At 55.4% G+C, this 25,770-nt stretch overlaps 2 protein-coding genes across 5 annotated transcripts in view; one reads left to right on the top strand and one right to left on the bottom strand.

Moving 5' to 3' along the window:
- SERHL2 (serine hydrolase like 2) lies at window positions 1-18,718 on the top strand. Its single transcript, XM_028115336.2, has 11 exons — window positions 1-1,017; window positions 1,125-1,238; window positions 1,585-1,626; window positions 2,050-2,069; window positions 2,538-2,612; window positions 3,546-3,655; window positions 4,386-4,465; window positions 11,117-11,151; window positions 16,389-16,471; window positions 17,468-17,564; window positions 18,344-18,718. The coding sequence occupies exons 1-11, from the start codon at window positions 849-851 to the stop codon at window positions 18,461-18,463; spliced, it is 945 nt and encodes a 314-aa protein (XP_027971137.1). The 5' UTR covers window positions 1-848; the 3' UTR covers window positions 18,464-18,718.
- RRP7A (ribosomal RNA processing 7 homolog A) overlaps window positions 17,439-25,770 on the bottom strand; it is a 15,629-nt gene continuing 7,297 nt past the window's right edge. Inside the window, exons 1-8 of one of the 4 annotated variants that reach the window (XM_028115332.2) lie at window positions 25,090-25,340; window positions 24,521-24,663; window positions 22,278-22,403; window positions 21,543-21,660; window positions 21,045-21,142; window positions 20,483-20,681; window positions 20,109-20,246; window positions 17,439-19,159 (exon numbers count right to left, since the gene is read on the bottom strand). In XM_028115332.2, the coding sequence (XP_027971133.1) occupies window positions 19,074-19,159; window positions 20,109-20,246; window positions 20,483-20,681; window positions 21,045-21,142; window positions 21,543-21,660; window positions 22,278-22,403; window positions 24,521-24,663; window positions 25,090-25,120 (939 nt within the window). In that variant the 5' untranslated portion in view covers window positions 25,121-25,340 and the 3' untranslated portion in view covers window positions 17,439-19,073. Of the gene's footprint in view, window positions 19,160-20,108; window positions 20,247-20,482; window positions 20,682-21,044; window positions 21,143-21,542; window positions 21,661-22,277; window positions 22,404-24,520; window positions 24,664-25,089; window positions 25,341-25,770 lie in introns of those variants that run through there. The other 3 variants (XM_028115331.2, XM_028115330.2, XM_028115334.2) reach the window with 3 other exon arrangements.

The following is a 25,770-nucleotide window of genomic DNA, read 5'->3' on the forward strand; positions in this document are numbered from 1 at the left end:
CCTTAGACCGCAGTGGGATGGGGGACGCCACGCGCGCCCTTCCGGCTGCCCACCCCCCCTCCTTGCCCCAGACCCGGAGCGGAAGTGGGGGCGGGTCACGGCGACCCGCGGAAGGGTGGGGGCCCCAGCAGAGGGCTGCACGTGGCTTCTCAGGGTTCGGGGAGTTCCGAGTTAGAGGAGCAGGCGCGGGGGTCTGGGGGCGCACAGGTCTCCGGCCGGGCCGGGTGGGCCAGAAGGGCGAACAGGTAGTGCTGAACCAGGGAGAAGGCAGCACCGGCCAGAGTAGGCCAGAGGCAGACAGCGTGGTGCGGGGCGGTCAGGACCGGGGTCCTGGGGTTGTGCCGCCTGCGTCAAATCCTCGCCCCACTTCATTCTCCCTGGGGACCTTTGGGCACAGACTGCGCCTCCCCATGCCTCGGTTTACTGGTCTGCGAAGGGAGAGTGATAATGAGAGAGAGCCAGGCCCCAGAGAGGGACCACCCCTTCTGCCCCTCGGGGAGTTTAGAATATGTCGGTTATTGCTATTACTGTTTTCTCCCCATTTACAGAAAAGGAAACTGGGGCTCAGGAGGTTTCAGTAAGTGTACCAAGGTCACACAGTTGGCATGTGGCGGAGGCCAGGTCTAGCCAGTTCCACAAAGTTCTGCCATGAAACCCTCCCAGGTTTTCTTCACTCAGCGGACCCAGTCTATCTTTCCTTCCTCCGGGTAACCCCAAACCCACCTCAGGCTCTCTCCCTGTAATCACCTGGGGGCAGTGCGGGAATCGGAGCCCCCTGGGCTTCGCTATTGCCCTGAACACATTGGGGCACAGATGAGGGGCTCAGAAAGTGCCTGCTTCATGATTGAATGGGTGGCTGTCTTCCAGGTCTGCTCTCAGAGCTGAAGCTGGCTGTGCCCTGGGGCCACATCGCTGCCAAAGCCTGGGGCTCCCAGCAGGCCCACCCGGTTCTTTGCCTGCATGGCTGGCTGGACAATGCCAACTCCTTTGACAGACTCATCCCTCTTCTTCCGAAAGGTGGGGCTGAAGGGAAGCCAAGGGGCAACGTGACATAGACTGCAGGAGAATGAGGGGCGGGGGAGACAGCTGTCCTAGACGCCTTCTCCCCCTGTCTCTTGTCTCAGACTTTCATTATGTTGCCGTGGATTTCGGGGGACATGGGCTCTCGTCCCATTACAGCCCCGGTGTCCCGTATTACCAGGAAAACTTTGTGAGTGACATCCGGAGAGTTGTAGCAGGTAAGAGGCAGCGTGTGTGTGTGTGTGTGTGTGTGTGTGTGTGTGGAGGGGTGCAGTGGGACATCCCCTCTCGTCATTGGAGTGGGGTGTGGTAGCCAGGAAACAATACTGGCCTGGGAATGACCTGGGTCACCCAGGAATTCATGGGCGACTTTGGGAAAGGTGGCAAGAAGAGCTCATCCTTCTGGGGGTTCCACCCCTTGTAAGGAAGCTGGAACCCCTCTAAGCTAGTCTCCTGAGTGGGGGCACCCCCGAGGCTGGGGAAGGATGTCCTGAGCACAGGGACTGCAGGACAGAGGGTGAGGGGGGCCTGGGCCCATCCAGACCTGGCTCCGTGTGTTTTCAGCCTTGAAGTGGAAGCGTTTCTCCATCATGGGCCATAGTTTCGGTGAGTACAGTTTACACTCTGGCAGGCAGGGGGCTGACTGGGCTGAGGGGCTGTGAGGGAGGGAGAGGAAGTGGTACCCAGGTACCCTGCACTTCTGGGCAATGCAAAGAGAGATGAGGGGGTCTGTGGGCACTGGGCCCTTTGGCTTGAGGCACCTCCCCCAAGGGACATGGGGCCCCAGAAGTGGCTGTCTTCCAATCTGACAAGAGAAATGTGACCTTTCGAGTGGCTAGGTCTGATGAAGTGGTCATATGGCCCCCAGGGAGGGAACCCCAAGTTTGACAGGGCATAAGGAGCCCTGCCTCCTGGTGGGAGAGAGCCAGGCAGGCCCCTTAGCCTGGGGTGGGGCAGCCCCTGGGAGGAAGTTTTAGTAGGATTTTGAGAGCTGGGGAATACCAGCCCACGACTCTTTCCGTCCCGCAGGTGGTATGGTGGGCGGAATGGTGAGTGGATGCTTTGCAGTGATCACCTCTGGCTGTGTTGGGCGTTCCTGTAGCTGGGGCAGGAAGTGGTGAGGGGGCAGGGGGAGAAGAAGTTTCCAGGAAAGGGAGTGCCTCCTCATATCACAAATTTGAACCCAGTATTTAATGGCCTAGTTTCAGTCTGCTTTATAGATGGCAGTAATAATCATTACTGCGGGGAGGTTGGTGAAACTGGAGATTCCTGATGGAGTTCAGAGTTCCACATTCCCCATCCCCAGAGAACCCTGGAATCCAGCCAGCCACCAGGGTGTAAACCTTAGTCTGGGTGTGGACCTCCAGGGGCTGTGGCGGGGGAGAGGAGGCTGCCCTGGAGGGAACGAAGATCCTTGTTCTGGCCCCTTGGAAACACCAGTGTCCCCAGGGAAAAGCTTGAGTCCCTTTTTCTTCTTCCTGTCCTACTCATGCTTCCCTTTTTGGGTCACATCGTAGTTTTCCAGTATCTACCCCGAGATGGTGGATAAACTTATCTTGCTGGACACATTGCCATTTGCCCTGGATGCTAAAGTAAGATTGAGGGCTTTCATGCATGCTATCATGGGGGAGACCCAGGCCCTGGGTAGTGTCCTGAGCCCTGCCTCTTTTGGCAGGGAGGTGGGAGGAGGTGGCAGAGGGTAGACAAGGGGGGATCAGGGGACCCCCAGAGAGGACAGGGTTATGCAACCTGTACCCCTAGGAGTGGGCAGAGAAAACAGGTGCAGAAGCCTTTGTCATCCTTGGAAACCCTGTATGTGGTCTGGGATCTACAGAATGCCAAGTCTTTTGCGAAGCGGTAGGGGGTGGGAGAGGGTAGGAACGGCGGATTGAGGAAGCTCTGGGGGCACACAGCGTGATGAGCCCCCCCCCAGTCATGTTCAGTTTTTGCACACGTTGCACAACAGCGCACAGCGGCTCTGAGTGCGGACCAATGGGGACATGCCGATCCCTTCCGCCACCACCACTGGTGACGACAAACAGTGCTATCCCTGCCTCTGAGTCCTGGCTTCTGCCACGGATCTGCGGGGTGACCCTGGGCAAGACACTTGGCCTATCTGGGCCCCACCTGTAAAATGAGGAGGTTGGCCTAGGTGACCTTGGAGTTGCCTGCCCGCTGTCACATTCTGTCACTCTGTCCCCAGGAGCTCAGCCTCTCAGTTGTGACACAGCTGAGTTTCTTATCTGTGAAATGGCCACAAATGCCAAAAGGGCACGAACGATGCTGTCCTTTTCTCACCACATGCCCAATCCAGACCACAGGCGGGGCGGGCTGGGCTCTCACTGAGGCAAACAACGTGTGCTCTGATCACAGAGCTAACCAGCAGGGGCTGATCCTGTGCCACCCTTCACTGGGTCAGAGTGAATCCCAGCTGAGGGGCTGCTGAGGCCCGGGTTGGGGGGAGCTGAGCCCCTCTGTCTGCAGCCCGGAGTCCCGCCCACCCAGCAGAACCCACACATCCCCAGGGAGTGGAGGAAGTGCTGACCTACAAGCGGGGAGCCATAGAGCACATGCTGCAGACAGAGGCCTCCCAGAAACCCCGGCAGGTGGTCAGCCCAGAGGAGATGCTGCAGAGGTGAGTGCAGTCGGGTGAGATGGGGCTGGTGGGGAGGCCCGGAGGAGGGACGGGACATCTCCGGGGCGCAGAGGAAGCGTCGGTCTCCTACGCACAAGTCACACGGAGCCTGTTTCTCTCTGTGCTCACCCTACGTATCAGGCTTCCTGGCTCTGCAGACACCCCAGCTGGGACTTACCTGCCTCGGGTCCTCCCTGCTCTATAGCCATGCCCTTCATTCCCCAAGAGCGCTTTCCACCCGCTCTCTACCCCTCCCTATAATAGTGCACACACGCACATGCGTGCGCACGCACACACAGTCTTTCCTTCCACACCTCTCTGTGGCTCCTTCCACCTAGACCTCTCTGCAGGCACCTTGCCAACTTGCCCACCCCTCCTTCTGGCCTCAGCTGACTCACTCCCCCTGGGAGCCTGCCCTGCCCCCCCTCCGTGAGCAGTTCCTCCTAGCCCTATAGGAAATCGACGGTCTGTGAGTGGTGACCGTAGGCTGGTTGCCATTGTATCTCCAGCACCTGGAAGTGCCCCTGGTGGTCAGGGACCTAGACGTATTTGTTATCTAAGGGAGTGAAAATATGCACACACACACGCGCACACACACGCACACACACACTGCTGATGTGACCATCCCATTAACACATGCTTGTGTCCTTTGTTGGGGGGGGGGCCCTCCGTTTCTTTCCATGTGGCCTCCCCTGCCCCAAGACATCCAGCGTCCCTCTGTCCTCCCCAGGTTCCTGAAGAACAACAGTCATGTGAGTGAGGAGTGCGCGCGACTCCTCCTTCAGAGGGGAACCACCGAGGTGGCCACAGGTAGGGACTCGCCGTCTCAGGCTGTTGCTGATCGGCGCTGTTCTTGTTGAGGAGTGGTAACCGCTAAGTCTCACAGCTGCTTGCTCTGGACCAGGCAGGGCACCGAGTGCTCAGCAAACAGTGTCTCATGTCATCCCGCCCCCCCCCCCCCCCCGGCCCCCGGCTGCCCTATACTGACCCCGTGCAGAGCAGGAGAAACTGAGGCTCCGAGAGGCCAAGTGACGCGTGCCAGGTCAGACAGCTGCTGCGCATCCCAGACAGGCCTGTGGGGAGCAGTCAGGTGTCTTGGGGCTGAATGTTGGGGAAGGTCACAGCCGTGCTCTGCTGACCCTGTGTGGTGGGCGCTGGTGTCCCCAGCTAGGGTTTGAGGACGTGCTGCGGGGCAGGGTGATTTGAAAGGGGTTTTTCAAAATGGAGAAGTAGAGGGGCACCCCAGTGGCTCAGTCGGTTGGGTGGCTGCCTTTGGCTCAGGTCATGATCCCGGGGTCCTGGGATCGAGCCCCGCATCGGGCTTCCCCCACGCAGCAGGGAGTCTGCTCCTCCCTCTCCCTCTGCTGCTCCCCCTCCTTCTGCTCTCTCTCTCTGTCAAATAAATAAAATCTTAAAAAAAAAAAAACCCAAAATGGAGAAGTAGAGTAGGTGGCCCCTTGGTTTCAGGGCAGCCTCGGGCCTGTGTTTTCTGCACTTTGTTTCCCGATATACCCATTCAGGGAAACTTTACCAAGGTCCCGCTCAGTGCCAGCCCCTCTCCTGGCGGGCCCGTACCTCGGGCTGGCACCGCTCCAGATGGTGCCCTTCACAAGTGCCCTCCCTGGAACTGACTGCCCCCCAGTTCAGGCATGTCCATTCTAGGAGGAGAAACAAATGATAGACCTGTGACCAGACAAACAAGAGACATGTTATTCTAAGTGCAATAAAAGAAATGTACAGGGTATTCTGGAAGAAACCCCAGAGAGGGGCTCCTGGAGGCGGCTCCCAGGAGGTGGAGTAGAAGCCCAAGGGAGACAAGCGTGGTAAGATGGACCAGGCACTACATTGGGCCCAAAGCCCTGGGCTCATTCCTGACCGTGCTAGCTCAGGGATCTTAAGTCCTTCCTCCCCATTTAGACACCTCCCCCCTATTTCTCTCAGGTCATAAATAACATCTTAGGATCTCTGTGCTCACGGTCTGAGAGGATCAAGCAAGGAGGTGAATGCGACTTCAGTTTATGAAGTACCAGAGGAGGCAGGGGTCAGAACCCCACGGGCTTGCCAGATTTGAGCAAGTGGTGGAATTAATTGGGCTGCTGGGAGGCAGGCAGCAGGGAGCTGTGGGGCCCGCGGTACCGGGCATAGGACGGCCCAGCCAGTGGTTATCGCTGGGAACTCTGGGCCTCGTATGGCCCGAATTTCCAATTGCTCCCAAGAAGCCAAAGATCTACTGTGTGGTATTGTTTTTTCCAGAAGTTGCCAACACACCCCGAGGTCAGATGGAAATATGCTTAAGGGACGTTTTGGCCTCAGGCCTCAAGTCAGTCTGTGACTTGTTGTGAGGGACTGTCTGTTATCATCTCTGAACCTTGGCAAATCCACCACGGAGAGGGGAGGTCGAGGCAGAGGGCCATGGGCCTGGGCTTCCCAATGTGCCCACACAGATGGCCCGCCCAGAGGGGTCCCGGCGCAGAAGTAGGCTAATCTGGAATAAGACATGTTCCCAGCCAGGCGGGGGAAGCCGATTAGGCCAGGCCTGGGTCACATGAAGGGGTGAGCATAGACACTGAACCAGTTGTCAGGGAGGGGTGAGGAGAGAAGGGAGGGGAGTGGACAGGCAGCTGGGTCACTATGTCAGGCCCTGCCCCCGTGCAGCAGTCGTGGCGCTTTGGGGCTGGAGCTTAACCTAGAACAAGGCCAAGCAGGTTCCCAGCCCCCACCGGGTGGTGTGACACTGGGAGAGTCGGTGTTCCAGGCTGCTCGTGGGTGCTTGTCCCCAGGCCCCAGAGCCCCTGACAGTCCCCATTCCACTCTGGAGCAGCAGAGAGCAGGGACGGCGCCATCAGGCCAACCCGATCCTATAACCGAACCCAAGTTCATCTGCCCGACGCACAGCAGAACCACTCACTCAGACATCGAGTGTGCAACAGGTGGTGAAGGCGAAGGTCGTGAAGGTGGCTGGCCCCCGAGTGAGGCCTGGCAGAGTGCAGTCCTGGAACCATCTGGAAGGGGGACGGGCTGGAGTCAGGAGTTGGGTTTGGAGGTGAGATGGGAACGAAAGCGGGGCCCCTGGGCATGGAAAACACCTTGGTGTCTATAAGGGGGAAGGTGTTGCTCTGCTCTCCGGCCGAGCGTACACTGAGTGGCGGCCGTTTCCCACAGTGGCCGGTCCTCCCCCAGCAGCTGGGCATCCCCCGCAGTTCGCCTGACTCTGTTCTGACACCATCTACCCACAGGCTTAGGGCCCAGTCCCACAAAGCTGTCCCCACTTCAGATGCCCCACCGAAGATGAAATTGTCACCTGTGTTTTCAACCCAGTGGCTATAAATCCGGGGTTCCTTCAGACCACTCCTCAGGCTCAATAACTTGCTAGAATGCCTTCTAGAACTCAGGAAAAGAGTTTCCTTCCTAGATTACCAGTTTGTTAGAAAGGATACAACTGAGGGACAGCCAGATGGAAGAGATGCATAAGGCAACGTATGGGAGGGAGGGGTGCGGAGCTCCCGTGCCCTCCCTGGGTGCCCCACCCTCCCAGCACCGCTCTGTTCATCAGTGGGGAAGCTCCCCAAACCTAGTTCAGGGATTTTTCAGGGTGGCTTCACCATGTGGACACGATCGATCATAACTCAATCTCCAGTCCCTCTCCCCTTCCCAGAGGATGAGGAGATAAAGCTGAAAGTTCCAGGCTTCTAGCCACAGCTCGGTTTTTTGGGGACCCCCCCATCCTGCAGTTGTCTGGTGGCCCACCAAGAGTCACCTCATTGGGACAAAAGATGCTCCTATCACCTAAGAAATTCCAAGGGATTGAGGAGCTCTGTGTCAGGACCTGGGCTCAAAGACCAACTATTGGAACAAAAGATGCTCCCAGCACCTTTATTACTTAGGAGATTACACAGGCTTTAGGAGCTCTGGCCAGTCTGAAATAAAATACGTATTTCTTACATCACAGTATCAGTCTCTAATTGTCAGCTGTGGCAGGAGATGGGGGTTGTCTAGGGTTCTGATACCATCTCCTGCATTCAAAGGTATTTTCTTAAGAATCATAAGTTTCATGCAACTTTTCAGGGATTCTGAAAGTCTTGGAGAAGGTGGCGCTCACAAGTTGCAGGCCAGGCCAGCCCGAGGGGCCCCAGCCGAGCTGGTGCAGATGCCACTCCTGGCAAGCCGAGCCCAGTCTCTCCTCCTTCCAGGGCTGACCCTGGCCTCATCCCTCTCAATTCCTTCCGGGTGAAACAGGTTGTTGATGGAATTGAGAGAAGTCAGTGCACAGCCCCTTGGAGAAACTACTGGCCCTTGGTGTGGGATCTGCATCTAAACCCCTTCCAGAAATGCGAAGGCCACTTGCTCTTGGAATCTGATCACGGGACTCCTCGAAGGGATATCTGTGCTGGCCTGCGGGTCTGAGAAGCACATTTCCGGCCCTCACAAAGCTCACCGTCTCGGGGAGGCTGACAGAAAAGCAGCCAGGCTGTGGGCCTGCCGGGCCGGCCAGGATGTGACCGGTGGAAGCGAGCCTTGGAAGAGAGGAGGATGTGCCCAAAGGGGAGAGAAGCCAGAGCCCAGGGCGGAGAGAATAGCTCAGTAGGGATCCCCAGGTACCTGGGGGTCACCCTACCCCCACGATAACCCCCTTTTAAAGTTTTTCCACATCATCTGAGTAGCTGGAGCCCAGGGCTGGAGGAAGGAGGAGGGCAGAGAACCCAGGGTGGGGGCCTGTGCAGGGAGGTCATGGCCAGAGCGAAGGTGACCCAGAGGCCTCAACCGTAGTTTCCTTAGGCCGAGATGATCTACTAGTGCAGCGACCAGAAAATCTTCCTATTACATGGTGGTCCTAAGAATTTAGAATCACAAATGCCTGACTGAGAACCTCTACCAACAATTAATCATCTATATTTATCATCTAAAAGTTCCATAATCTCTAATTAGAAGGGAAAACAATAATTCTGGCAAACAACTTTTTTTTTTTTTTAAAGATTTTATTTATTTATTTGACAGAGAGAGACAGTGAGGGAGCACAAGCAGGGGAAGGGTCAGAGGGAGAAGCAGGCTTCCCGCCGAGCGGGGAGCTCGATGCGGGGCTCCATCCCAGGACCCTGGGACCGTGACCTGAGCCGAAGGCAGACGCCTAACGACTGAGCCACCCAGGCATCCCTTAATACTACTTTTCTTAACAGGTGCCACCTGACATGGTTTAAGACCCACAGTCCTGTAAAAAGCTGTGTGAGTTCACTGGGTCTTACCTCTTTGCCATCCTGTTGCTCAGCTCATGCCCAGGGTAACCCCCTTCTAAAGCATGGGTTCACATCCTTCCAGTGTTTTCTTAGGTGAATATGAACGCATGGAATGTATGCTCTTCTTTCCCTGTCCTACAAACCCTGGAGCGCCCCTTCCGCAGCCTCCCGGCTCCCCGCTGCTCCCATTTACCGTAGGTCCTGGAAAATTGCGCGGCATCTTTTGTACAGATGCAGAATGTTCCCTGCGTAACCGCGGAAGCTAATCTAACCTGTTCCCTACAGGGAGACACTGGGTGTTTCCAGTCTCTGCTGTTACATGCGAGGCTACACCCACAGCCGTGCATCCCGAGGGGCAGGGAGCCCGATGTGGGGCTCGATCCCAGGACCCTGGGATCATGACCTGAGCCGAAGGTAGCCGCTTAACCGACTGAGCCACCCAGGCGCCCCTCAGTGTGGTTTTCATTTGCATTTTCTTTTTATGGTAATGATGAATATCTCTCATATTTAGTCTTATGGAAACTGTACCTCTGCTTACCCTCCAGTGCATCGTTCTGGTGGTCTTTCATCAATTTCTCGGAGCTCTTCATATGTTGGGGAGATTGAGTTGCAAAGACGTCTTCCCAGATTGTCTTTTTTTACTTTGCTTAGACGGTTTTTTTTTCTTGCAATGCAGACTTTTCTTCATGTAATTAACAGAGGTCTCTTTTCCAGCCTCTGCGTTTTGAGTCGTAGCTAAAAGCTTACGTTTGATTCGAATACTGTTTGGGGTTGAGAATTTTCACTTAAGTATTTGCTACTTCGGATATTTAGCTTGTGTGCAGGTGGAGGTTTGGATCTGATTTGATCTTTTTCCAGACGGCTCCTCCATTGCTTGACACCATTTTGTAAAAGCGTCTTTGCCCTCAGTGACCTAAGAGGCGGCCACACCATGCCCTGACTGCCCGTCAGCATCGGGGTCTGTCTTTGGACCTTCGATCTTTCCGTCGGTCTGGCCGTCTGTCCCTGACCAGCACGACACGGCTCGGCTTACTGTGTTTTCATATCTGTAGGACAGTCTCCTTTTATGGCCCTTTTTCAGAGCTTTCCTGCTATTCTTGCTCAAAATTTTGTTGGCATATCACATATGTACATTTAACTAGTACTAGTAAATACTAGCGATACCAGACCTACTCCTGTACCCCTCCCCACACCAGCTAGGACACTAGAACAGCACCCATTCCTTTGAACCCTGTGTGTCCCCCTTTCTGCCACCCGGAGGCAAACATCTACTTATCCATTCAAGCAATGTTTTGAGCAACTACTGTGCGGCAGCCCCATTTTCGGTCCTGGGGAGCCCAGGTAGGGTTGAGACACCAAGCTGTTGTCCTCCGGGAAACTGCATTCTAGTGGAGGAGAGGTGCATGCGGGTGGAATGCTTTTAGGAAGTGCTGAGTGATAAGGAGAGCCCTCCAGGAGGGGTGGGGTGGGAGAGGTCCCGGTGAGATGGCTGTGACTCTACTTACTTATTTGGTTGTGACTTGAAATGGGAGGCCTGAGAGCCTGGCCGGTAAGGCCATGTGGAGCAGAGACTTGTGGGAAGGAGGAGGCTGCCCTGCTTCTCTTTGGTGTCACATTTGTGGGATTTACCCAGTGGCTTCAATCCACGGTTTCCTAAGTAGAGAGGGTCCCCTAACAACCCCCCCACCCCAGCAGCTCACTTCTCAGGTGGCCTCCCGGATCTGTGTTTCTGTTTCTAAAGGGGACATTGCCCAAGCATGGAATTGCTGGGAATCTGTCCTCGCCAGGTGAGGTCCAGCTTGTCCACCATCAGGACTGTGGCAGAGAACCATGGTTCAGCCCACGGGTGGGACCACGGGCCTCCCGGCCCCACCAGCCGCCTTCTCTCTTCGACACATGATGGCATGGATTCTTCTTAGCTGTTGGGTGCTTCCTGGGGTCTGAGATCACATGACCATCCTAAGGTTCTCAGAGATGATGGCCACTGTGCCAGATAGGGTAACCATCCACCACTGTCCTTCTGCGCTGTTCTGTGGGGTGGCCGAGGAGAGGCGTCCGCGTGGGCCGTGCCGGTCCGTGGCCCAGTGGCAGCGGCCAAGCTCTGAGGACACCAGTCCAGGCTGAAGAAGGGCACCCTGGCCGGAAGGGCCCTGGGTCCCCAGGGAAGCCCTGTGGGGTCCCTCACCCTGACAGGCAGCACTGAGACCCCGTCTTTGTGCTTCCATTCCAGGTCTAATAATGAATAGAGACCGGAGGTTGGCTTTGGTGAGTGTTGCTCTCTTTTTCTTTTGTTATTATGGTACATTATACATAGCAGAATTGCTGGATTGCACAACAGTCCTGTGTTGAACCTTTTGAGAAACTGCCAGGCTGTTGGCACGGCGGCAGCATCGTCACTCCCAGCAACGCACGAGGGTTCCCATTTCTGCACCTCTTCACCCACATTTGTGCTTTTCTATTAAATTTTAGCCATCCTCGGGCGCCTGGGTGGCTCAGATGGTTAAGCATCTGCCTTCGGCTCAGGTCATGATCCCGGGGTCCTGGGGTCAAGTCCCGCATCAGGCTCCCTGCTCCTTGGGAGCCTGCTTCTCCCTCTGCCTCTCTCTCTCTCTGTCTCTCATGAATAAATAAATAAAAAGTTAAAAAAAAAAATTTTAGCCATCCTCGTGGGCGTGGGGTGGTGTACGGCCTCTTTTGAATCATGGGTCTCCTTAGGGCAAGGGCTGAGGGCAAGAGAGAGGACCCCCCCGCCGTGCAGATTCCTGAGGTCCAGATGTCTCCCCAGCAGGCCTGGCGGGAGTGGGGGCTGCGCTGGGGTCTGCCCTGCACCTGGGGCGGAACGCCAGCAGGGGGTGCTCACAGCGCAGCGGCCGCCCCTCCTTCTTCCACGTACCGCACACGTGGGTAATCCTCACTGCAGGCCTGGAGGAGGGAACTGTTGTCACCCACATTTCACAGGCAGGGAAACTAAGTCAGCTGTACGACTTGCCCACAGTCAAGCAGCACCATCGGTGGGGGCTTCCCACCCATGAACAACTGAAAAAACAAACCATTACTGACACACAGGTGCCCACAGAGCAGAAGGGGGACACCAGGGCCCACTGTCGAGGGCAGACTTGCAGCCCCATCTGTGTGTTTTCACAACTATGTAAGAAGACACCGACTCATTTTAGGGCTCTTGGGTTTTGTCGTTTGTTTAGGTTTTCACAGAAATGGCTGCAAATGCTTAACTTAATGGATTAACTGCGTGGGGGTGCTGCGTGGGAGTGCAGGGAAGGCCTGCTGGTGGCGGGGGGGTGGGTGTGGTCAGAGGAGTCGGTTAGTGAACAGCTAGGAGGTACCAGCCCCTATGCCCATCTCTGTGGGGTTGCCATGACGACTAGCAAGGTCCCTCTGTCATGTGCCCTAGCACAGTGCTATCACATTAGGGGCTCTCAGATGGTGCACTTAATGAGATTGTTCAAGAGGGTAAAATGCTTTGCACATGTGAGATGCTGTCATTAGAGGTGGGAAGCTCTGGCCTCAGGGAGACCCTTGAGAGCTGTTGCCCAGCCCCAGGTGGGGACATGAGGCCTGGACCAGGGCATCAGCCAAAGGGACGGGAATGTTTGAGTTTTGATTTTGATCCAGCTGGGATCTGTTCTCAAGTACGGTGTGAGGTAGGGATCCGTTTTTACTTTCTTCCCAGATGAATAGCCAGTTTGGTCCACTGCCAGTTATTGGGGGGAGGGGATCCTCCTAACCACCAAGGCTCACTCACTGGGGTCTTTCTTCTGTGTGCTGGTCCTCATGCTGGTAGCTTACCAGCCAGATCCCAACCAGTGGAGGCCCTTGTTGGAAAGCTTCCCTCCAGAGAGAGTGATCCTGGCTGGACCCCTGGCCTGAGCCAGGTCACCCTCCAGGCAGCAGTGCAGGGCCCCAACCCTCCACTGCCCCCGCGTGCAGGTAGGGTTGGTTACTTTTGGGGGCATTTGGAAACACCCCTTCCCTTTCCGAGGTCCATACCCTGTGCAGCACACAGCTGTTCTGCAGCAGGCTGCCCAGATTTGGAGCTTATGTTTGGGACATAAACTGAATTACAAAAGATACGAATTCTAAAGTGGGTCTGTCTCTGCACTCTCCCTTTGTTGCAGTGATCTTGTCACCATCTGGGCCCTACCACTCTGTTTCAATCCCTACTGCCTTCTGATTAGTTCTGATGGTTAGTAGAATCTGCATTCTCTCCTCGTTCTTCTTTTACACGTGTTCCTTGGCGTTTCTTGCATATTTCCACTTCCAAGTGAGGTTTGGAATGATCAACTTATGTTAAAAATTACAATGGGATGGGGTGCCTGGCTGGCTTAGTTGGTAGAGCATAGAACTCCTGATCTTGGGGTCGTTGAGTTCAAACCCCACATGGGGCATAGAGCTTACTTAAAAAAAGAATTATATTGAGATGACATTGAATTTATAGAATACTTTGGGAATTTAGTGACTGTTAACATTATGAATGGGTACCACCTGATAGAGGCGTGCCAGGCAATGGGTTATCCATATGGAAAAGTATGATCCTAGACCCTTGCCTCACACGATACACAAAAATTAATTCAAGATGGGTCATAGATCAAAATATGAAAGGTAAAACAGGAAAGATTCTAAATAGCTTTATGACCTTGAAGTAGACAACATATTTTAAATAGAACACACATGTGAATCAATGAAATTGATAAATAGGGCTTTATTTAAAATTTAGAATTTCTGTTCATCAAAAGACAAATTAAGAGAGTGAAGAGTGAAGCCACTGACTAAAAGAACATATTTAAATGCATAGGCGTGCTAAAGGACTCATATCCAGGATATATAAAGAGCTCCTACAAATCAATAAGATAAAGTCTAACAACCTCATTTTTAAAAGCAGGCAAAAGATTTTAACAGGCCCTTCATGAAAGAGGCTATCCAAGTGACCAATCAACACATGAAAGGTGCTCATGATCATCAGTAATTAGGGCAGTCAATGAGATATACCTCTACACCTCCACCAGAGGTGGAGAAATTGCTGTCAAAATGGAAAGGCCTGACAACACCAAGTCTTAATGGGGACAAAGACCAGAACTCTTCTACACTGCAGGAGGAAGTATAAATTGATACAACCATTTTGGGAAATTGCTTGGCAGGAACTGCTAAAGCAAAACATAGTCAAATCCTGTGAGCCCGTAATTCCACTCCTAGGTGTATACCTAGCAAAAATGTGTGCCATGTGCACAGAAGATGTGTGCAAGGACGTTCCTAGCAGCTTGGTTCATAATAGTCCCAAACTGGAACTCACTCACATGTTTTTCAACAATAGAATGCACACATTGTTCTATATTCATACACTGGAGCACCACACAGGAATGAAAAAACAAACACAACTTGCAGACCAAAAGAAACCAGAAACAGAGAGCACTCCGTATGATTCCATTTACCTGAAGTTCAAAAAGAGGCAAATTGATCCACGGGGCTAGCGGTCTGAATAGTGGTGTCCTCGGAGAATGCCCCAGGAGGGAGCCTGCAGGTGCTGGTGGTGGTCGAGGCTTCGAGCTGGGTTGCACGGAGCATTTATATGTGAAAGGCCATTGTCAGCTGACACATAGATCTGGGGACTTTGCCGTAAGTCACACTGGAATACAAAAGAAAAATATAGATCAGGGAATGAAAGTGGACTAGGAAAAGAAGGTTAGAGGAGAGGGGGACAGAAGCAAAGGAAAAAGAAGAGGGGCGCCTGGGTGGCTCAGTCGTTAAGCATCTGCCTTCAGCTCAGGTCATGAGCCCGGGGTCCTGGGATCGAGTCTTGCATTGGGCTCCTTGCTCGGGGAGGCTGCTTCTCCCTCTGCCTGCCACTCTCTCTCTTTCTCTGACAAATAAATAAATAAAATCTTAAAAAAGAAGAAGAAGGAGACAGGACACACCCAGCAGCCTTTGCTCTTAAAGGCGGTCTTGGAGAAATGTCCTCGAATTGTGTGGCCTTAGAGGAAACAGCTGCAAAACCCCAGACTTATGTTTTCACATCCAGAGACATGAGCGGAGGTAACATCCTTCAGTCTCTGCCTTGGGGACTGACATATAATTGAGGTGAGGGCCTGACCGGGCCCCCAAGCCGGAGAGCCCCAGTCCTGGCCCGAGCAGCTCAGGCTGGGGGGCGGGGGCAGACGCCTGAGCCGAGTCCTGGTGCCATCTCCTGCTCACCGTTGTGTGACTTGAGCCTCTGTGATCCTCAGTAAAGCCCTGTGCAATGTGCCGATTAACACTGGTCGGGGAACCCCTCCGCGGGCACGAACCACCTCCCTGCTTTTGCTGAAGCCGGGCGTGCTGCCAGCAGGAGCTAACGTGCAGCCTGTGTGGGTCCTCAGTAGATCTTCGTTCATTGGACCTTGTGGATGATCTGGAAACGTCTGTTTCTGGAGAAGCACCCAAGGTCATTTTCGCTCAAGGAGCAGGAGATGGCCCGGAGGAGGTCAGGGCAGACCAAGGGCAAGATGCTCTCGTGGCCGTGACCCTGTGACCGAATGTGTATATGTATGTGTGTGTGTGTGTACACGTGTTTTCGTAAGAACTGTATATTTATCGCAATGGTGGAGGAGTGTTGGGCATGACTTAACAGTCCTCATGGGAGCTTTGTTGGAATTAATCCACTCTGCACACATTTATCGAGCTCCTCCTCTGTCACACCTGGAGTTCTGGGGCTCGAGCAGCACCGTCCGGTAGAAAGCGAGCCTCATGCAATCCCACATCTTGTAGTAGCCATGTTAGGAGTGTAAAAAGAAATGGAGGAAATCACATTTAATATTTTTATCTCAATGTATCCAAGATGTAACCAGTATAAAAATGTGAGGTATCTGGTATTATTTATACTAAGTCTTTGAAATCCACTGTGCAGTTTATGCCTACAGCGCATCTCGGACTGGCCCCGTTTCAAGCACTCAGTAGCCACATGGGCTGATGGCTACGGTGTGGGATGGCGCAGACTTGGACCCCTTACGGGGTCATGAGACAGGGTGGCCCGGGCTCTGATGGAGGCCAGTGGGGCTGTGGGGACATCAAGGCGTCCTCATTCTGCACAGTGGCTTAAGCAGGTTACTTTCTCACGGAAATGGTCTGTTTGGCGGAGTCGGGAACCCAGGCTGGCTGGGCAGCGCTGCAGGGCGCCCTGCGGATGGGGGAAGGGAGTTTGGGACGAGGGGCCACGCCTAGTCCTAGAATCTAGGTCCAGAAGCCGCCCAGGTCACTTCCCTGCATTTAGCCGCACAACCACACCAGTATGTAAAGGGATCTGGGAAATGTCTGGCTGGGCAGCCATGAGCCCAGAAAGAGGGAGAACAGATTTAGGGGGGAAAAAAAAGTCTCTGGCCCGCGGGGGTTGGAGGCCTCTGCGGAGGTGATGTGGTTGGGTCCTGGACTTGGTCCCGGGGTGGATGGCCACGGTGGTCCCAAGAGAGAGGCCTGCTGCCCTGTGGACAGAATGCACTGTGGTCTTGTCTCTGCAGCCGGAGTACAGCATGGATTTCATCAGCAGGGAGCTGTTCGTGCACTCCGCCAAGAAGCTGCAGGCCCACGTCCTGCTCCTCAAGTAAGTGTGCGCCTCGCGCCCCAGAAGAGACTCGACTGCCGGGGACCCCCAGGTCTCCCTCGTGTGAGGAAGGCAGGGCCGACCTTGTAGTTGGTGCGCGCGCGCACACACACACACACACACACACCATGGCTATACTCGAAATGGCAGGTAACAGGCATTGGCGAGGATGTGGAGGAACCAGAACGCTCGCTCGCGCGCACACACACACACACACACGCACACGCACACACACACACACGCTCCCGCCCGCCGTGCGACTCTTTGGAACAGTCTGGCAGTTTCTGAAGCCCTTAACCCACCACAGGACCCAGCAGGCGCACTCCCAGGTATCTAGAGGCCCGACCCAGGTCCACAGCAGCCTGGACAGGCCGGTCCAGAGCAGCGTTAGTCACAAGAGCCCGGAGGCGGAGACCGCCCGGACGTCTGTCAGCAGAGACAGGCGGAACGCAGTGCGTCCCTATGGCGGGCTGTTTCAGCCAGAAAAGGAACGAACTGGTACACGTTACATGGATGAACCTTGAGAAGGTGACGGAGTGAAAGAAGCCGGTCACACAAGTCCACAGGTTCTGTGGTTCGACTCACATGCAAGTGCAGAGAGCAGTCTCTAGAGTTAACCAGCGCCTGCGTAAGCCGGAGAGCTGCAGAACTACAGGTTCGGGTTTGGGGTTTTTTGAGACGATAACATCCTCAAATTGACTGTAGCCACGTGTACAGAACTCTAAGTATGCACGTGAAATGGGTGAAATTATCTCAGGAAAGATGTGGAGAGAGAAAGCATGGAGTCGAGCCTGTCCCTTCCCAGCTGTGCCATGAGAGGCGGTGGTGGCGGGCAGGTCCGACCCCGCCGAGGTAAACCTGCAGCACCTTGGCCACAGTGAACCCCGAACTGTGGGAAAATCGGAGGCAAGCCCAGGCCTGGCTCCTCTCAGCCTGGAAACCGGGGCAGGGGGGAGGCACCGCAAGGTGAACCCTGATTTTTCTTTTATTTTCCAGAGCAATCCAAGGATATTATAACGTGAGAAGAGAGAATGACAGCGACAGGAATGTCATGCTTTTTGCGATAGACATGCTGAAATCAGTCCTAAAGGAGGTAGGTGCACGAGGCTCAGCCAGGGGGAGGTCCAGGAGGGTCCTCACCCACTCCTTGCACTAGGACCTCTGGTCCAGCCCCACGTCTGATGGGGGACTGGCAGGAGCTACAGGCCTCACTCCCCATGGGGGTCAGCCCCTGGAGCTCACATTTAACTCAGCACAGGAAACACATTTTATTGGCAGAGTGCCCCACTGTTACTGTCCACATACATCCCACAGCCCAGGTCCAACTTGGCCAGAGGCCATCCCATCATTTCTAGAGTGAGCAGATGATCATCAGTGGGGCCTGGGCTTTGTCCCTGGGAGCACCTGGCACTTTGACCTTCATCTGCTGTAAACACCTGACCCTGGGCCTCTGCAGACCTCAGCATCACCACCAAAGGCAAGCTGTGTGTGACCAGCCTGCAGTGCCTTCCTGTCTCCCAGGGAGGATCAAGTTTGAAAGGCTGCTCATTCTTTCAAGCTGACCTTACAGAATTATCAGAACCAGCAGCACCCTTGACTACTGGCACCTCCCATGCCTAGCTCTACAACCTCACAACTCAGAATTGCCCAGAAATCCAGGGTTTGGACATTTCTCCCCCTGAATCAGGCCCTTCTCGCGGACTCTGAGCCAGGCTCTGACTTAGTCAGTGTGTGACCGGGGAGCTGTGGGTCAGTCTGCCCAGTGGTTCACTGTGGGGCACCCTTTGGAACCACTGGGAGGCAGCAAGCCCTGGGAGGGCCCCAGCACACCAGAAGGGCTACGCCTCATCAAGCATGCCCTCCCCTCTCCAGCGGTTCCAGTACATTCAAGTCCCGGACAACCATTATGTCCACCTGAACCAACCCCAGAACGTGGCCGGTATCATCAGCACCTTTCTGCTGAGCAAGGAGACAGCACCACACGAGCCGTAGCCTGGGCCTTCGGAGACCTGGTGCCCACCACCCAGCGCCCAGATCCCTAGTGGCAGGCCCCCCAGCCAGACTGGGTGTGGTCTGAAGCCCAGCAGGTGCTGAGGCAGAACATTTCTGACTTCAAGACCCTGTTTGGATTTGGGGGCATTGTCTGTTTCATGGCTGATAATCTGCAGAGAGCGGGTAGCGGAAGAAGGGAGGAGTAGACAGGTGACTGCCCAGTGGATGAAAAATAAAGCGGTTCTTGTATTCTCACTGCTTCTGAGGGGCTCTTCCACTGAGGGGAAGGGAGACACACCCAGCTGGAAAGGGAAGGCCAGGGGCAGGCTGGGAACAGAGAGACCAGGAGAAGGAAACAACCGTGGCCTGGGCTGGTGGCTCCCGGCAGCGCACGCCCTCACGCTGGGCAGGCCTCGCCAGCACGATGCCCAACGTGCGCACCAGAACCACGGGAGGGCCCTGTCTTTCCACCTCCACCCGTGTGGGCTCGGATCTGGCAGCCCCTGGGCCTGGGCAGTCTGGGCGAGTTTTCCAGGTCTTCAGGTCCTCCCTGGCAGTGCACCGCCACCGTTCACTGCCCTTTTCCATGGGGCTCCAGGACCAGCTCAGCTCAGTAGGGTCGGAACTTGCGCTGTGCCCGCATCAGTTCAATCCGCTGCTTGTCTTCCTCAAACTTCTTGCGCAGCTGGGCTAGATCTGGGGGGCGACGAGAAAGAGGAAATGGCCACGTTAGTCAGTGTACCCTGTGGGGACTGTGGCCCCCCCGCCCCGCTGGCCTCCGCTGATATGGTCCGGATGCTGTGCGGAGACAGATGAGCCTGCAGGCCCAGAGGGTGGGCGCTCAAGCCAGGGCGGCACGCCTGAACTTTGAGAGAAAACTCAGAAGAGCGAGCACAGAGAAAGCAAGACACCTGTTCCCTTACCACCCCCACCCCACATACCCAAGGTGAAGGCAGGCGGCTCTGGGGGTATGGGGAGCCCCCCCAGGGGCACCTCTCCCGGCCCCTCCCCACTGCAGCAGCCGGACTGGGGAGAACGTCAGGAAGGAGAGGGACTCCGCCCTCGGTGCCACAGAATTTGAACGGCGGCTCTGGTCACCAGGTGACCAGGTCAGAGGAATACAGAGGGGTGGGAGCCCGGCGGGAGAGCTGATGCAGCCTGCTGCGGTGATTCTAGGGAGAAGAGCAGGAGCGAAGGTGCCCGAGTGGGGAGCAGCAGCGAGACAGGAAGGTGACGTGCATGGGTGGCAGGTCACCACCCACTGCAGAGCCTGTCCCCCTGCCGAGGACAATGCCAGCACTCTCTACCCCCAGGCCCACAGGGAAGCCACTCAACAAACAGGGAATATGGGCTGTGGCACAAGCTCAGCATCATCACAACTAAGAGTGGGCGTGCTCGCCCCGACACTGACCATGTGAGGGCGCCTGCCCCACTTGGAACTCCCTCTCTCTCTCTCTCTCTCTCTCTCTCTCTCTCACACACACACACACACACACACACACACACACGGTGCTCGCCCAACGCTGTCCACGTGAGGGCGCCTGCCCCACTCCCCCCCCCCACACTCCCTCTCCCCACAGTCACTCCCCCCAATACACAAACGCGCACCCAGCAGCGGCCCTCTCGCTGTCCCCACCGTGAGCACCTGAGATCCACCCTCTGCAATCTGGCCCCCGTGGGAGGCTGACAGGTTCCAGCACCAACTGCTCAGGGTCTGGAGGCGGTCCTACATCCCAGTTGTGTCTGAAGCCTCTGCACAACCCAGGGGCCCCCACTGCTGCCACTGGGGAGCAACAGGGGGACCACCACAAGGGATGCTGCAGGCTGGGACCTTAAGTCCAGAGCCTGTTGGGAAGTCTGTGCCCGGGGCCACCCCCTTCCACACCCAGGTCCCAGTGCCGCCCGTGGGAGCCCTCTGCTCTGGCCGGGGCTGGCAGCAGTAGCCACGGGCCTCGTCCCCAGGGCCTGGGCCCCAAGGGAAGTGGGGCTGAAGCACAGGGGTTTGGGGCGCTCCCTTACGCTCCATCTTGGTCTCTCGGTGCTGCCAGGCGTAAAAGTTGAGCAGCTCCTTGCGGGCGCGCTTCCGTCTCTCCCTCTCCAGCACCCGCAGGCTAGCCGCCTCTGTCCGCGGCAGCACGGGCCGCCGGCCCCGGCGGGTCACCTTCACCCAGCCCTCCTCGTCTGGAACCCCGTCCTCCTCCTTGGCCTTAGCCTCCTCCTGCAAGGAAGAGGCGCTGTGACGGGCAGACCCTGGGACCCCCTGCAGCCTCAGGCGCCCCTCCCCTGCCCTCCCTTCGAGGCTCTCCCTGCAGCACCCAGAACCTCCCTGGGCACCCACCGCCACCTGCTGCACCCTCTCCCTCCCAGCAGCTCAGTATGGGCGGCAGGGGGCACAGAGGTGCCAACACTGCCTCCTCAGCCCTCAGACTGTTTCCTACAGACCAGAGACCAGACGTCACCCAGCTAGGTGACACAGGACTCAGCGGGGAAAAAGGGAGCCTGAACTCTCACAGTGACCCGCACAGGGTGCCACCGCCCACCCTCCTCCGGAGCGACACCACCTTCCCTGTGGAAGCCCCACCTCAGCTACCCTCTTGTCATACGCCTCCATGAACGTGTCCACCTCGACCCTCAAGGCCTCAGGGTCTGGCACTGAGTCTGTGTAGTTGCTGATCCACTCTGAGGGAGAAAGGAGGGCGGAAAACGGGGCTTCCTCGGGCCTGATACCCGGGGCCCCACCTGCCCAGCCAATCAGGATCATCTTCTTCTTCTTATTTTTAAGATTATTTATTTGAGAGAGGGAACACCAGCAGGGGGAGTGGGAGAGGGAGAAGCAGGCTCCCCGCGGAGCAGGGAGCCCGATGTGGGACTCGATCCCAGGACGCTGGGATCATGACCTGAGCCGAAGGCAGACGCTTAACTGACAGCCACCCAGGCGCCCCCAGTCAGGATCTTCTCATACAGGCCACGAGGATGGAGACCTGTGGCCCAAGGAACGTTCTAGTGGCAGCAAGCTGGGCCCTCCTCTCCACCCACCCTGGGCCCAGGAAGGAGGGTGTGACACTGCCGTGGTACTGACTGTGAATGCCGCTCTTCACAGGGTGACTCTCTGTTGAAACCAGCAAAGGGCCCTTCAGGACTAAGGCAGCAGACACCCCACCTGGCTTCTGGAACACCACGTAGGCTACCTGGAAGCCCTGGAGGAGGGAAGGAGAGATGTCAGAACGCCAGCCCCCCTCCCATCCTCCCGGCCACCCGGCTCCTGGCACCAGGGCTCCCAGCTGCCCTCAGCCAGACTCGTCGCTGGGCCAGGTGACATGTGCTGGGCTGTTCTGAACCGTGAAGATAACCAGGAAGTTCTCTGTAATCCTGGGGTTACACACAGCCATGCTGCTAGTTTTCCAACTTCTGCCAGAGGCGACCCAGGTGAGGTGAGACACTCGGGACCTCCCTTCCAGGTACAGGAGGGACGCAGTGACAAGCGAGCTCGCCACACACTGGGAGTGGACAGAGCGCACACTAGCTCAGACTGCGCTACGCCAGGAGGAGGTGTGGGCTCGGGATGGGGAGACGAGACCAGGCCACGGGGCCTCAGGAAGAAGGGACTTCGGTTGGGGAGCAGGAGGGGAGCTCAGGGAGGCCCTTCAGGGCGGCGAGCAAGATGGTCTCTGAGCTCTCAGCAGGACGATGGAAGAGCTGGACAAGAAGCTAAAGGATGTGGCAAATCCAGGGAAAGGAGCAGAGGTGCTGGGGATACCGCCCTGGCCACACCCCGCACCCCCAGGTGAGCAGACCACAGCGCTTGGACACTTACCGGAATGGGCGTGGGGTAAAAAAACTCTGATTTTGGCTCCTTTGGGCTGTCAGCAAGTTCTGGCTTCTCCTGTAACTGCACAGACTGGACGGGGCCGCAGGGGGAGAAGAGGCGGGGCAGGCACTCCTGCCGTGGACCCGGCGGGGGAAGCACAGCATGAGGGGCTGCAGGGGCCTCAGGGAGCCTCCCTCCGCCCAGGGTGGCACGGCCAGGGGACCAGGGCCCGCAAAGGTCTCGGAGCCCATGTCCGCCCAACTGGGGGGCACGTACACAGGCCCTGAGCCAGCCACACCCTCCTCCGCACAGTCCTCGTCCTGCCCCCCCACAGCCCGAGCCGACAACCCTGTGAATTTTCATGTTCAAAACTGAGTAAAAAAAAACCACACCGCCACTGGCCATGGGACCCCGGAGGGAGCAGACGCAGCGTGAGACAGAATTCAGGTATAAACTTTTTGGCTTTATGACAGGACCCTGCAGGGACCATGTGCCCGGGATGTTTGGTTTGTCCCTGAAAGGGATTTCTCACTTTGAAAGGCCAGCCGTCTTTCCCTGCCCCTTTCTCTGGGTGAATGATCCCCAAAGGAGGATTAAGTTCTATTTCGAGAACAGGTAGGAACATTTCTGGGGTTATTCGGAGGTATTCTGATTTTATGAGACAACCAACTAAGATTTCCTCCCTGAGCAGCCATTGAAAACTGGAGTTAACTCTGTGTTGTTGGGACTCGGGCTGGCGGTGAGCCTCTTGAGGGGATTTCTTGGGCGCAGGTCATGTTCTGTTTCTGGGTGCTGAGTACGTGGGTGTGTTGTTTGTGAAATGCAGCAAGTTGTAGCCCAGGGCCCGGGCCCTTCTCTGTACACATGCTACACTTCAGGAAACGTAAGACATGACGCAGCCTCTCCTCTGCTTCTTTCTCTGACTGTACAAGAATCTTTTAGAAATTAGTATTTCTCTCGAGGATTCTCTCTCTCCCTCTGCCTCGCCCCCCTCGCTTGCTCTCCCTACAATACATAAATCTTTAGAAGTTAGTATTTCTTTTTTGAAAAACAATCTAAAATGCAGCAACACCCTTAGTTTCTCTTCTGTGATGTTATGTAATGCAAAACTTAACCATTTTTGTGAAAATAAATTAATGTCTGGATAGATTTAGAGAATAATCTTATCTTCTATTTTTTCCTATGGAGATGTATCACTGTTATAATCAGCGAAAAACAACATGTAATCCAAAGAATCCTGGGAAATAATAAAAAAGCTTTGAGCTTCTTAGAACTATACTTTTAATTTTTTTATTTTTTAAAGATTTTATTTATTTATTTGACAGAGAGAGGGCCTGTATGACAAGCAGGCAGAGCAACAGGCAGAGGGAGAGGGAGAAGCAGGCTCCCTACTGAGCAGGGAGCCCGACGCGGGGCCCAATCCCAGGGCCCTGGGATCATGACCTGAGCCGAAGGCAGACACTTAACCGACTGAGGTACCCAGGGGCCCCAGACTTTACTTTTTAAAACACAGCTTTAAAAAGACATTTCCAGGTGCCTGGTGGCTTAATTGGTTAAGTGTCTGATGCTTGGTTTCGGCTCAGGTCGTGATCTCAGAGTCTGGGATCAAACCCTGCACCCAGCTCTACACTGGGCATGGAGGCTGCTTGAGATTCTCCCTCTCCCTCTGCCCCCCACCTTGCACGTGCTCATGCTCTTTCTCTCTAAAATAAATCTTTAAAAAGACATTTCTGGGGACCCTGGCTGGTTCAGTCGATAAAGCATGTGAGTGACTCTTGATCTTGGGGTCCTGAGTTGGAGCCCCATGTTGGGTGTAGAGATTACTTAAAAAAAAAAAAAAAAATTTTTTTTTAAAGCCATTTCCTGGGGCGCTGGGTGGCTCAGTCGTTCAGCGTCTGCCTTCGGCTCGGGTCATGATCCCAGGGTCCTGGGATGGAGCCCCGCATCGGGCTCCCTGCTCCGCGGGAAGCCTGCTTCTCCCTCTCCCACTCCCCCTGCTTGTGTTCCCTCTCTCGCTGTGTCTCTCTCTGTCAAATAAATAAAATCTTTAAAAAAATAAGTAAATAAATAAATAAAAAGCCATTTCCTTTCACAAGAGACGGAAGCAGCAGCCCTCTAGCTGCCCTCCTTTGGGGCTTCAGTTAGATGCTTCCATCTCCCAGTAAGGACCTAGTGGAGGCTAGTGGGAACCCAACCCTGCCTGGAGCTCCTGGCCAGCCCTAGAGGTTCCCTCCCAGACACCAGCTCACCTCTGTGCAGTATGGGGGCACATTGAGGACAAAGAGGGTCCGCTTCTGAGGCCAGGAAGACTTGGTGCCTTCTCGAACTCTGTGCTCTCTCACATAGAGGTAGTGAAAAGCCTGCTGCTTTTCTGAGAACTTGATCGGAATGGCTGGACAGGAAAGGGGGGCAAGGAAGGATGGCAGGAAAATCAAGCTCAGGCTGTTCCTTTCTAGTCCCATCTGTCTGTCCACTCCATCACTGAGCCCTTCCCCGAGGCAAGGCCTGTGCAGGGTACTGCGCAGGCTGTGAGAGTGAATGAACAGAGAACCTGCCCAGGAGGGGCACCCAAGCAGGTGGGGGAGAGAAAGGGCAATTATTACAGGTGGGGAGCAAAATGAGAGGGGAGTCCAAACCCTGATGCTCCTGGGGTCAACACCAAAATCCTGACGTCAGCTGGAGGCCTTGCCAGACCCTGACCACCTTTCACATCTTTTTGCCAAGTCCTCCCCCCACCACTGTGCGGGGCCTGCCACTCTGCCTTCTCTCTATCCCTCCAGTAAGCCCAGGCCTCACCCAAGCTCACACGTTTCTTTACCTGAAACATCAACCTTCTTCCCTCCACCCATTCTTCAGGTTTAACTTCACTTCCTCAGAGAGCCTCACGTGCCAAGTTAGATCCACCTGCTCTGTGCCTTGACAGCGTCTCTCCCGGTCTCTAAGTCTCTATCTGTGTGATCATTTGGATAATGGCTGACATTCCCATAATGCTAGGGGCTGTTTTCTGTTTTTGTCACGGCCTTCTTCAGAGCACACTGGGGATACAGCTGCAGCACCTGTGCTCGGGAAGCTCACAGGAGAGTAGGAGAAGGCAATGAACAAAGAAGCACGTAACATGATCCTATCAAATATGAAAGAAAGGGGAAAACAGTGCAGACTGGTTGCGTGGCAGAGACCTTTAGGTAGGCATCGGAACGGCCTCTTCGAGGAACTAACATTAAAGTCACAAGGCACAGCTGTGTGAAAAGGGCACCTCAAGTGCAAAAACCCTGAGGGTGTAAAGAGATTGTTGCTCCACAGGAACAGAAAGAGCTCTAGGTCGGCTGAGCCAGAACACGTAGGGCCACACAAGCCAGTTAAGTTTGGATTTTGTTTTAGGTGCTAACTTGTAAAACCACTGGAGGGAGTTCAGTGGGTATGGGGTACACAGGCAGGCCTGTGAGGCAAAATCGGATCGAAATCTGGCTTTAGAAAGCACATTCCGGCACCTGGGCGAACA

Source organism: Eumetopias jubatus, unplaced genomic scaffold, assembly GCF_037043125.1.
Source record: "Eumetopias jubatus isolate StellerSeaLion01/CBP00866 unplaced genomic scaffold, mEumJub1_p1.0 scaffold_8, whole genome shotgun sequence".
Lineage (NCBI taxonomy): Eukaryota > Metazoa > Chordata > Mammalia > Carnivora > Otariidae > Eumetopias > Eumetopias jubatus.